Source organism: Limulus polyphemus, unplaced genomic scaffold, assembly GCF_000517525.1.
Source record: "Limulus polyphemus unplaced genomic scaffold, Limulus_polyphemus-2.1.2 Scaffold1768, whole genome shotgun sequence".
NCBI classification, from domain to species: Eukaryota; Metazoa; Arthropoda; class Merostomata; order Xiphosura; family Limulidae; genus Limulus; species Limulus polyphemus.
The window spans coordinates 205,991-219,962 of NW_013667378.1; the positions used below are offsets into that span (position 1 = coordinate 205,991).

At 32.5% G+C, this 13,972-nt stretch overlaps 1 protein-coding gene across 3 annotated transcripts in view; it reads left to right on the forward strand.

The window, feature by feature from the left end:
* The first annotated feature begins 6,052 nt into the window (after window positions 1-6,052).
* The window catches only part of LOC106464875 (metabotropic glutamate receptor 8-like), a 37,787-nt gene continuing 29,867 nt past the window's right edge, over window positions 6,053-13,972 (forward strand). For all 3 annotated transcript variants that reach the window (XM_022392677.1, XM_022392676.1, XM_022392675.1), the window contains exon 1: window positions 6,053-6,869. In XM_022392677.1, the coding sequence (XP_022248385.1) occupies window positions 6,338-6,869 (532 nt within the window). In that variant the 5' untranslated portion in view covers window positions 6,053-6,337. The remainder of the gene's footprint in view (window positions 6,870-13,972) is intronic.

Sequence of the window (13,972 nt, forward strand, 5' to 3'; positions counted from 1 at the left end):
AATACTTTTCCCATGCCGGATGCTTTGGAAATGTTGCACGTGGGAGTTTCAATGAATTGCATGTTCATTGGTAATTTCAAAGCGGAATGAGCAAAAAAGCATGTTTTTACCTGTCGCAGGTGTGACATCTATACAATAGTAGGTATATAAAAACACGCGCGTATTCGAATGCAACGTTGTGTCAAAATTTCAAAGCAATCGGTGAAGAACTTTCGGAGATTTAAGATTTTGAACAAACGAACATTTACATTTTTATTTATATAGATTAGTAGGTCTAAATAAGCTAAAAGAAATTATCTTTCTGTCGGTAACATACACGGTAGAGCAACAACTTAAATATAATAATGTAATACTCACTAACAGCTCCTACTGTTCTAAGTGTGCTCTAGTGGTTGACACTACGGGATACGGATTGGAAGATTCAATGCTGAAGTCGCGAAATGTCTCTGAACACAACGCTAAAATCCTGGGTTCGACTTCCCGCGGTGGGCATAGCAGATAGTCCAATATGGCTTTGCTCTAAAAACAAACAAAAAAGACACTGAACGTTCTAAGCATCTTCAGCTGTGGGGAATAATATTATAATCAGTCAATCTTGTGCTGTTGAGTGGTTGTCTTCCGTCTAATGAGCATTTAAGGATGGATATTCTTGAAACTTAGGGTTAAGTTATTTCTTCCTTAGTTTCGCCTTATGAATAACATTTAAGAGCAATAACGAATACAATATTACTAAAAACGTGGTTCTTTATAAATTAGTTATAGTATTGAACAACAAATTATTTTAGTCACAGAAACTAATACAATAGGACTAAACCAGAAATTCTAGCCTATGGACTGTGAGTTTTATGTATAAGAATTCGCCATACTACCAGAAAAATAATTGTACTAATATGTACTCAATATACATAAACAAACTTTTAACCTACAGCATTTATCAAAATTAGTTCAGGGAGTAGACACATGAGGACCTTTACAGTTATGGCAGTGAGCAAGAATGTTAGGGTCTAATTTTCACTCAATTTAATAAAACCTTCCGGCACAAAATAGCAAAAACAAAAAGTTTTATTATAATAATGAAGATTAACGGGCTGAATTAGAGAAAAGTTTCTAACCTTTGTTTTTTTAGATATCTTTATTACAAAAGAACAACAACAAGAAAAAGTGGGCTAAATGTCCCGGTTACCTATTTGAAAGGTAAATTAATAACAACTTCTAAGGTTCCATTTTCTTTACCATATTATGTAATTTTTTTATAAAACTGTAGAGATGTAAAAACTGATTTCCTTAGCATTGAAATGATGTCGTGATACTGTTATAGCCAGTAAAGAACACTTAAATCCACAAATCAAACAAACAACTTATCCTTACCATGTAAAAACTAATTTCCTTAGCATTGAAATGATGTCGTGATACTGCTATAGCCAGTAAAGAACACTTAAATCCACAAATCAAACAAACAACTTATCCTTACCATGTAAAAACTAATTTCCTTAGCATTGAAATGATGTCGTGATACTGTTATAGCCAGTAAATAACACTTAAATCCACAAATCAAACTAACAACTTATCCTTACCATGTAAAAACTAATTTCCTTAGTATTGAAATGATGTCGTGATACTGCTATAGCCAGTAAAGAACACTTAAATCCACAAATCAAACTAACAACTTATCCTTACCATGTAACGTAATTTTCAGATCGATGTCGTCATTTCATTATACAAATATATACCAGCATCACCTCATTTCTTTTCTATGCTTATGCCAGAAAGTTGTTAGTTTAAGGCCAACACAACTATGTTAAAACACAACTTTTTGAGTGATGAAATATTCGCTATTTTTATCTGTCTTTCTTTGTTATTTTTCAACAAGTTGGGTAAACATTCTCCAAAAAGCACGTACGTGTATAAGAATGATGTCTTAGAGTCCATTTCTTATTGCTTAGAGTAACTTTTCTATTAAACAGTAATGCAACCTAAAACTTTTTGTGACACCCAAGAAAGTCAACTTACCCATCTTATTTTTCCAAGTTTCAGGAGAGTACAACTAAAAGTGTATCCCTTGACAGAGGAAAAGTACCATTCAAAAAATCATTAGTTCAGAACAATGGAACTCACTTTAATGTTGTGCTAGATCTTTGACACATTGATATTCTTCGTTACCTCAGTACCTTTTAGAGTGTCATATCTGCCCTCGATTTTACTGTCCTGCTGAATAGCTCTGACTTGCTACGAGAAGCTTCCAGATTTCTTTAATAACACGTCCTGTCACCGCGTATTGTTCACTATACAGAGTGTCTGTTTATGATACGCTGAAGGCTAACACAACGTTGTATCATATAAGCAAACCACTTTTTTTTTAACACACTTTATTTCTGGAATACAGGGCGTAATCATTTGAGAAAGAAATGCTACAGTCAATAACTCTTAAAGACCATGACGGAACCGAATGATTGATTTCTAAATGGCTTTTGCCGCTTAGAAATTGAAAAGATAATTTAACGATTGTATCTTTAGTTTCGGTCAAATTACAGTTAAAATAATAGATTTTTGTAACTTAAAAGTGATAAGTTATTGCCTGAAATGTATCCAAAGGCAGTACTTTCTAATAGAAATATTTTATAAGAATGAATTCTAAGTCCATCAGAGGGACACGTATGCAGTGAATGATTCCAGGAGCAATAAAATTAAGAACTCATTTTTCTGACTTTAATTTATAAAAACCTAAGGACGAACTTTAGTAAAAAATTGAACCCGTGCAAATAAATATAACATTAGTTAAGCCTACTTTGTGCTTGTAAATTAGGTTTAGAGTTTCGTGATTCATCTGTAAAAAATAAACATATATAAATTACGTTTTTTAACAATTTAAAGAAAACGGTAGCATTACATTTCGTATTCTTAATAAGAAAGAAAACATTTTACACAGATATTTTTCAGTATATAAAACTAAAATAATCAAGTAAGATCACTAAACAGAGGCATTAAAGTTTAAACTATTTTTATCCTAATAATGATGTGTCCAGACCTGAAGTGATTTTTTTATTTAGTGAAACATTAATATAATTTATTATGAGCACAGAGACTAATTCTTGGATTTCATGAGAGTTTTCGTAAGCTTCTATAATTATGGTTCAAATATATCAGTTACTACTTAAAACTGTAAGAGGTTGTAACATAAATCTTTAAACTTTATTCGTTAACTTGCGCTACCTGAACAACTTTAAACACGCTTTATTTAAAGTTTAATCAAATATCTAAACTAGAAACTAAAATACAATTGCATGGAAAATAATTCTAAGGTAAAACAACTCTGCTTGAAGTAACTATTTTTCGCTTCAAATTATTTCTTGTACAACTGTTCCCCGACAGTTATTAACCGAATGAATCTAAAATGATAGAGAATATCACCGTATTTTAATTAACTAAATGATGACGTTGAATATCAATCGCACAGCATTCATCACTACGCTACTCATTTAAGTTGTCGTTTCTATCCAGTTTGTGTATGTAAATAAATCATTATCCAATGAATTGAATTAACGTGCTCAATATTTCGATAAGAAGCGGTTGGAAAGACGTTTGTTTACGATAACGTTTCGTCTTTTTTTATAGGTAATATTTTGAGTCTGCGCTATAAGTCTCCATATATATTTAATTAAACTTTCAACCACTATTTTACAAGATACAGTTGTGTCTCATAAAAACAAATATAAGACATTTTAAGAACAAGAAAAAATATCATTAAAGATAGTGAACTAAAAGCATATTGCATAGAGTAATGTGCAAGCCATCATAGTACTACATTGTAGCTTCAACTGATTCACATCGATTCTGAAACAGCAGTCTTAAACAGGATGGGAGAGTTGAATGTAGTTTTAAACCGGGACTACTTTATTAACATTAAGACAGTTTTCTTCTAAAGTTAGATCAATGGCTTACATTAACGAAAAAGTGAAACTAGAACACTTTATTAATGAGAGAACATTTTTCCTTACAGGTACATAATGTGTCTGTCAAAGAAAATGTACCGAAATCAACACCTTAATTCGAAAACAAGAAATGATTGTATCAAGGTAAGTAAAAACTAATAATACATGTTTTTTTTTATTTGGTATATTTTAGGATACAGATCATACATCTCTAGCAATTGTAAAATGTTTTTAACGTAATTCCTACATAATAAAATATTTCACAAGCGGTGATTTTCCTTAGTTGAGTCAATATATGTGATCAATTAGCAAATAAAATAATCTAAACATTTATTCAGTCGTAGAAGAGCTTTAGTTGTTTTCATCTTCATAGATGAGCTTTCCAAGGAAGATCGTTTAAGATTAAAACATTTCAGGTCATGCCACTGAATGTAAAACCCACAGAAACAGATGTGTTGCGTAAGAAAGAACGTTTGAAGATAAAACATTAAAAAACCCATATAAAACATATAGAAAACATGCAAACAGATGTGTTCTGTAAGGAAGATCGTTTGAAGATAAAACGTTTAAGGTTATGCCACTAAATATCAAACCCATAGAAACAGATGTGTTCTGTAAAGAAGATCGTTTTAATACAAAACATTTAAGATCGTGTCACTGAATATAGAACCCATAGAAACAGATGTGTTCTGTAAGGAAGATCGTTTTAATACAAAACATTTAAGATCGTGTCACTGAATATAGAACCCATAGAAACAGATGTGTTCTGTAAGGAAGATCGTTTTAATACAAAACATTTAAGATCGTGTAACTGAATATAGAACCCATATAAACAGATGTGTTCTGTAAGGAAGATCGTTTTAATACAAAACATTTAAGATCGTGTCACTGAATGTAGAACCCATAGAAACAGATGTACAGTATACTTGAATTTTATACTTCAAAACGTTATTAACGATTAATATCATCTACATACTGTTAAGACTTCCCGACCATAACTTGATTTGTAACTAGACAAAATAAAAACCCACATAAACTATTTTTGAGATGTTTTCAACATGTACAAAAGCAATCTTAAACTCATGTATCATGTTCAGCTTTATACATGATAAACTAATAATTTAATTTACTGAAAACCCTTCTTAGATCTCTTTCATGATCCAATGTGTGAAAAATATTAATCATTACTAACCACCAAAGCTTGAGATAATCACTAAAAACAGATCAGATCATAGATAACATCATCAACAAGCCCCCCCCCCCCACTATTGACTTTACGATAATAAACGCAGATCAGTTATTAGTGTACCAAAACAATTCACAAGTTAAGTTTCAAGGAGAATATCTCATTACAGCAGACAAAGTTTGTTTGTTTGTTAGGAATTAAGCACAAAGATACACATTGGGCTATCTGTGCTCTGTCCAACACAGGTATCGAAACCCGGTTTCTAGCGTTATAAGTCCACAGACATACCACTGTGTCATTGGGGGGCAACAGATAGAGAAGTTACACTAAGAAAGCAAAACTTTCCCTGTACCTTTAAATATATATATGTAATTCAGCTTTGTTTCATAGCATATTCCACACAGTGTTTCAAGTGGTTTTATGCACACGCTGTAAAAATTTCAACCCTTTTATTAAAACGTTTCTCAGTCCTTTAACCTTTTCAACATCATTAATACGTTCTAAATACATCTATGCAGTTTCCTATTTAAGTAGCTTTATCTTATATTTTGTCTGGTTCGTATAATTACTGTTGAAAAGCATAGCCTTCATAAAGTTAGACATTAAACAATCTCATGATCTCCGAAAATCTATCAACAATAAGAACACGTCACAGTTGCGATCTGACAATAAATTAGCAAAATATAGCATGTTCTAAACAAAGAGTGATCTTCAAAGTAACAAAGTACTCTAGAAAGTAAACAACGGTATATATCTTCGCATATTTCCAATAAAACAATTATTAACTTACCAATCTTATTTCTATGTTAGTTTTAATCGAGCGATATTAACATAAACCTTTCGTATGTTACGAGAGGGCGCACCACGCTGGTGTCGTCACGAACTGATAATACTGTCACACTGAGTAGGAGTTCGTCAGTTGGTTGCAAAAGTTTAAAGCTGGTAGAGCAGTCAGTTCAGCACGCGAAGGTAACATTCAATTGATTTAATCACGAAGCCTGAAACTTTAACAAAAATACTCAGACCTTGTTTTTAAAAGACTCCCCGGAATGGAAGTCTCTATTTTCTTTTTATCTTTTCATTTTATTTCTTTCTACAGAAATTAGTACAAAACATCTAGTATAACGCCAAACTTAAAGATGATACTGAAGTTTATAGAAAAATTACGCACGTTTTAAGTTTTCCAAAAACTTCTCTTGTGTTACCTGCAGACTTTTCAGCAATGCCTTTAAGCTTATTAGCGGGTTATTTGTTGCTTATGTCACTTTATCCTGCTTCTTTCGCTTCCCATCATCAACAACGCGTTAATTTCCGACACTTCCCCAGAACGAGTGAATTGACTCATCTGTTCTCCACAAATTTTACCGATTATGAAGCTCTTCTACAATACTTGAGCTTAGAAAACAATTATTCTTGGAGGCCTAGATATTTAACCTCTCGTTCAGTATTGGGCTGGAACTGGAACAAAAGAAATGCTGGTTTAAACTATACGTGGCCAGTGAAACGGGTAGCTGTAGTCGAAGGGGACATCATTCTTGGTGGGCTCATGATGGTGCACGAGCGCGAAGACACACAGATCTGTGGACCAATCATGCCCCAGGGTGGGATTCAGGCATTAGAGTGTATGCTGTACACTATTGACTGGGTGAATAACCAGAAAGATTTTCTACCTGGAATCACCCTAGGTGGCTATATTTTGGACGATTGTGATAAAGACACTTATGGGTTGGAACAGGCGGTTGATTTTATCAAAGGTAAGCGACGATTTAATTTTTTTTTTTTGGGTGTGTAGAGTTATCTGCCATTTTACACAAAATTAAACATTGAAGTTTTTATAATACTCTTGTAGCCGAATTTTTGTTTGTATGGAAAATTGAATGGGTTTGATAATAATTAGAGCAAACTTGACAATATGGTATATATAGAGCGAAACCAAGTTATGGAAGTACTATACTCTGTGTTTAAAAGTATTTACTTTGTCAACATTACTAGAAACATAAGTTTCATTGTATCAAGTAAGTGTATAAAAATATATAACACAAATTTGTCCTCATTATTTAAAGCAAATAGTTAATGGTAGGTGTTTTTACGCATTTAGAGACACTAACTTTTCTCCATAATACGGAGCAAGAATTTTAGACTACAAAGAGTGAAGGTACGCTTAATATATAGATTTGATGCCCAAGTTAGAAAAATCACCAGTTTATTCTCGAACCATGTGCATAACACTGGTAAAATATGAGTGAGTTTAATACTCTGTGGTGCAAGTCTTTTGTCTTATGAAGGACAACAACATGCTTACAGACTGTTTGGATGAAATCAGCATTCCTGGTCTGCTGGATTCCTGGCAAAGAATCTGTATTATGGGTCCCCCGGTGGGACAGCAGTAAGTCTTCGGATTTACAATGTTAAAATTAGGGGTTTGATTCCCCTTTGTGGACAAAACAGATAGCTTAGTGTGGCTTTGCTATAAGAAAATACCCACTGTATTAGGTAATTCAGAGAAATGGGTTTACTGGGGCACATTCTCAAGGATCTGTGAAATATTAACCCATACGTGGTTATGGGAGTTTATACCCAGTTACTGACCAGGCCATAGCAGAATTGCATGCATATAATTTTTTTTCCATATCAGGATTGTCTATTAATCTATGTCAAGTCCCTGTATATGGTACATGCAGCAATATTTTAATTTATTTACATGATTTAGAGATAGACGTTTTTCAGTTGAAGTCAATTCTAGTTAGTGTTTGATGTAAAAATAAACCCTAAAGTGTTCACTTGACTTTCAGCGAGAAGTTTACACAGAAAATGAGAATATTAGAGCCACAAGTAAATAATACTGAATTTATATCTGAGTTCAGCTATTCTGGTGAGGGATGATTGCCAGTTCTAATAAACTCGTATAATATTTTGTCTTACGACAGAGTTTCACTCGTAATACATGTATGTGTATACCTGCATGAGCGTGTTCCAAAGTTGTTTTAGTTTCGAAGGAGACTAAATAAGGAATTTTGCCTAACTATAAGAAGTTCAAATTTATAGAGAAAGGGGAAAACTTTGTATAAACGAAATGTCGCATTTAAGGGTGTGACGTATATATTTCTTATTAGGATTGCACAGTTCACATAACATTCCCTAGGTGACAGTCATGTAGAGTTTGCCAAAAAATGTGAACTGGATAATATGATCAAACAAAACTATTCTGAAATGTTTGAAACGTTCGTTAATATTAAGAAAACGTACATATACCAACTAAATATTTCATGTATACTTTAATAATTGCATTTCAAAAAATATATCTATTGTATTTGTATACGAAACACTGAAAAAGAAAAATGAGCTGCGTTAGTTTTTAAGTACGCTTTCAGCAGTCGTTATTGTAGCGCGAGTTCAGCTTATTAATCAAAATTCAGTTTCTTTCTTAGTAACGAACCTTTCCTAATTATGAATATGTCATGAGATTGTGCTGATAAAAGGTATTTTAGAAAAATATTATTAGTTTCATCTTCGTAGTGGCACAATCAATCTTTGATGTTTATTCAAGAAAACAATTGCTTTATATTAAGTAATCCTGGACCGCACGTGCAGATAATCGTATCTATATATATGTATAGAGCACAAATAATCTGTGTGTCTGTCTGTCTCCGTTATCTAACTTCTTCTAGGTAGCTGGGTCAATCTCAACCAAACTTTGTGGGATGATAGTTTGCAAGGAAGGACGTGTTGATGGTGTGACCACAAACACTCCTCCCCCATTATTGCTGTTATTGAGCACTTATTACCTTTGATGTAGGTTAACTACGTTCATAGATGGTGCCATGTCCTTACACTAAAAATAAAAACTATTAAATTTTCTATTAAATAACGTAGACACAGTGTGTGTGTGGAGGAGGACATACAAACGCTATATATGTGTTAGAGAATGCACTAGCACTCTCTATTGAAAAATGGCCACTGCTATTGCAATAATACATAAACTCAGCTGAAGTTTCTTCTCCTACAGCCACCATAGGGCTTATATGAAGAGCCACTTCTTTGATTATACCCACTTCCTACTTTAACCATAAGACACTTCTGTGGCCAAAGATAATCAATTAATTAATCAAGTAAAACTCTGTGGAAGAGAATTGTTAGAGGTTTCGGAGAAATGAAAACCCTATCGAGAATTCTCTGACAGCCAACTTGATTTTCATCCTACTGTCTATTTTTATTTTATTTTAACGGTGATTAAATCGTCTCATCTACAAAACTTTGGTAAACTTCAAATGAACTTTTAGGAAAGAAAACCTCTACTCTGTTTAATCTATCTGCCAAATAGGTTTAAAAGGTGAATTCTTACGATAGGACATAGAATTGTCATTAGTTTTACATCATATTTTCTTTCTACCTTGTCTAGCACAATAACTATAATCAGTTTTAATTATTATTGTTTATTTCCTACAAATTATTATAACGATAATAATTTATCACTATTTAATATTATGATGAATTTATTTTAGTTTTATCAGTTTTAATATCTAATAATACTTATAACAAATTAATTTCTAATCTGTTGTGACAAAAAGATATGTTTAATTCCTTGCATACGCTGGTAAAAGTAACGGACTAGCCTAACTACGAGTGCGTTTTCTTGAAGTAGTGCTCAAACCAGTTTAGATTTGGAGTCAGCTATATAAGGTTGTGTGGGTTGAAATGGAATTGGAATTTTCTTGATTGTAAAACAGAAAATCGATTAAGAAGAAAATAGAAAAGAAGCATCTTATTTTCTGTGTAAATCTCCAAAGGATCTTGATTTCATGTAGTTTTCTTTAGATAATTTTACATTATGGCGTGTTTTTGGAAGTTATAGACTCGACTTTCTAAACAAAAACTGTTACATAACGAAAGTTATTAATTTTGACACATATTGATCGGTGGATTTAAAGAACATAATTGAAAAATGTTGGTGGAATTTAGTTTTAAGTCACTGTAAAATTTAATGACTTAAATAGTTGCTTATCATTTATATTACCGGGGTTCAAGTGTAAGTTTTGGATGTAGCAGAGAGGTTTAGATACTTCTAGAATAAAAATATAGGGTGTTTTCTTTAAGTAATATTTTAATTGCAGTTGTTAATTCCATGTTTTAATGTTAATATATGTTAATATGTTTGAAGTATCTATTTTTAATTAATAACTCAGTTTACTTACATTGTTCGATTTGATTCTACCTGTTTTTTACTGTTAAATAATCAGCTGTCTTCTTTATCACTAACACTAGCTAACGAGGATTTGTTATGTCTATGACGTCACAGTATAAATCTTACAACCATCTTAATACAATAGCGCTTTTACATTAATTCAATTTTAAAAACTAATTAATTAATTATTAATTTTTTGGCTAAACTGCAGGTGTTAATAGCTTTTGAAAACCTAAGTTAGATGTTTATAAAAGTCTCTTAGATTGTTATAGAGAGATTTGAAACTATGATGAGCAATACACAATATGCGTCGGCCATTTTTTTTCTGGCCCATCCCTACATACTAAGCACTACCTTGCCTAGCGATTAAGTTTTTGACAGTCCGAAAAATATAAAGATAACTAAGGTTATATAAACAGCTATAGTTGCATTGCTTTTTATTCTCCAGATGAAAACCTTGTTTCATGCTTAATTTCTCGCCTTATGGCTTCTTCACTAATTATCTATAACATATATACATAGTGTATGTTCGTTGTATCCAGGTACTAAAAGTGCATAAGAAAAGTGCACTGCTTAAAATCCGATAGTTTCAATTACACTTTGATTCGATTTTTCATCCACCTTGTTACACTTCAAGGCTCTGGAACGTTTCTCTTACGCCTATGCACTAAATATCCAAATATATTAGAAAGGACAATTGATTAATGTTCACTGGCAACAATTATCTTTACCTTGGACAAAACCCACCTAACATAGGAATGAAAACACGAATTCATCAAGAAGGAACGAGAACACACGTGGAAATCCGAGATAAGTAACGCCTGTGTTTACTGTTCCTTCTCACACCAACAGCCAAATCAATGCTTATCTGTGAACTGCGTATGCCTTGCGGTTCCGCTGTGCCTTTCAAGGCGACGTTACAACACTCATCAAACAAGGTAGAGGAATGCGGAATAGAGAGAAATCAATTAAGCTTCTTTGGTTACATACAACACTTTTTATCAAGCCAAAAAACACTCGTTTCTAATGATTTTTATTAAAAACATATATATAGATTTAGCATTACTATTTAGCATTTCACGATACAGTGTTACTCGTTTTTTCGTATTTATTTTGTAAAAACACATTTTGTCATATATTGTTTCTTTTCAATAAATATTTGTGCAAAGACACACCAGATATATGCGCTAGCCATCCCTCATTTTGAACTAATAGGGTAGAGGAAAGGCTACTCTAACTGAATAGTGGAATTTGACCGTTACTCTTATAACACGCTCACCACCTCAAAATACGGAGTGGAAATTTACGAACTATGAATCTTTTGATTCACAGTCCAGTACGATAATCATTAGAACACGCCAGGCCTACTTCTTCTTAAATATCACATCAGTAAAGGCATTGTTTCTATTCAACAGTTTCTCTCACTTTCAAATGACAGAAACAAGATAGTGTAATGATACACAATGTAATATAGCTTTATAAAACTTTGATTTGTTATGAATAACGATCTGAATATATATATATATATAATTTGATATGTAAGTTTGTATGCATACATAAAAATTCACTCATAAACATCAAGTTTAATATATTCTCTGTTACACCTAAAAATATATTTTTACAACTGATTCATCTCTCTAGACAAAAGTAGCCACAGGATCCGCAGTAAATCTGAATGCTTATATCGTTAAAAGCCGGGTTTCAATATCAGTGGTGAGCACAGCACAGAGAGCGCATTGTGTAGCTTTGTGCTTAATTACAAACAAACAAACAATTGAGTAACTATTTTTTGTCTTAAAATTAGAATTGAGAAAAATAAACGAGATTTTTATTTTTCGTCTAACCATTGGACTCTACATTACCAAGTGTTCTGTCGTGTTAGAAGTAACTATTGTGGTTTTGTTCTCAGAGTAAAAACGTCAAGATAAAAGAACAAAGAATTTGACAGAGGGTAGAAGTAGGCCCACAATATATCATTATCAAATTTCAGGTGAAATCATAGTTAGAAAATACACCTCACTGTTCGCTTGCAGAACTGTCTTGAAATATCAAAATACCTGAAAAGGAGGTCAGGACCGTAATATGACGTTTAAAAGTTCCACCATTTTTTGTTCTCATAGTCTATCACAAAAATTGTATCTATAAGGATGAATGTCACATCGCACTAGTTCCCCGGAGAGTTAATGGTATGATTACAGACTTCAATGCTAAAGTTCGGAGTTCGATTCCCGCGTGGACATTATGTAGCCATTCGGTAAAATAAAACAAACACCACATACATTATACAGGTTGATTAGACAAGATTTGGTGGTCAGTGCTCTTTGCTAGCTGTCTTCTCTCTAATATAGTAATTTAAAATTAGGGATGACTATACACAGATAGCCCTTGAGTAGCTTCTGACGAAAATTTTGAAACAATCAAACAACAAAAAAATAGAGCCATCTTCTAGACCGAGTTTAAAGATCACTGTAGAAGATCAGAAGAAATCATCTACGTGAACAAATCTTTTACATTATCCACCAGACTCTTTAATACGTATATACAATGCAAACGATAGCCACCCCATCTCTATAAGCAATTTCAAAAGTTTTATCTGAAGATTCTTCGAAAATTAACTTTTAATCAATGAAGATTCATACATTACAGATGAACTCTCAATTTTAAAAATAATCCAATTTCAGCTTGTTTAGTGTGTCTAACTGAAGACACAAAAAATAAATCGCGATTTGCACTTTGGGGATCTGGTTGTGTTATAACAGTGACAGTTAAATCCCACATATCGATTAGGGTTAGTGGTGAGTACTGTTGACTAGATGTCTTCACTCTAATCTCTTAGTTCAAAATTAAGGACGGGTAGCACAGGTAACTCTCATTACCTTTGCGCGAATATCCAATCACAAAAATCTTTCCAGCCATCTTTATTATAATTTATAATTCTCTGTGACAAATAATTATAATTGTAAGTAGTTTTACGCCTGATTGTCTTGAATTACAGATCTTAACATATATTGAATTTGTGTAAATTGCTATTTTTATACTTCTTTTATAAAGTCTGTAACATCCAATCAAGAAATGTTTGTTGCTGTAGTTACAGTGTTTTCGCATATCATTAAACGTTTATTTCCTCCAGATGAGCCTGTTTCTATTTCCTGTTTGAAAAACACTTCTTTTCACTAGTATGGTGTTTTTGAATAAACATATTTCGATATGAAATGATATAACAATCAGTTACTCAGAATCATCCATAGAACTAGTGACATCGCTGAAAGTATGATAGCTTTCTTGATGATTTGAAAATTTTGAACAAAGGAAAATTCGAACTTTTTCAAAACTAATAATTTAATAAAAATTTGATTTTACAGCGTTCTTGCGCCATAAAATGTAAAGTATTTTTAAAGAGAAAATTAGGACTACAGAGGTATACATATTTCAAAATAAAAAAATTAAAACATGATTACATTCTGAATTGGGACTATAAGCAGAAAAATCATATTTTCAGAAGCGCAAATATTCTAGTATATTGAAAAACTTTATCACCCGTCTGAATGAGGTCACTTTCAGTTGTGCTTCCATGCTATTTAGGAATTTATACGTGACAGAGTCCTACGATCACAATCTCTGGTGCTTCAGTGGTACGCTTGAGGGTTTATAACGTTAAAATTCGAGGTGGCCCGG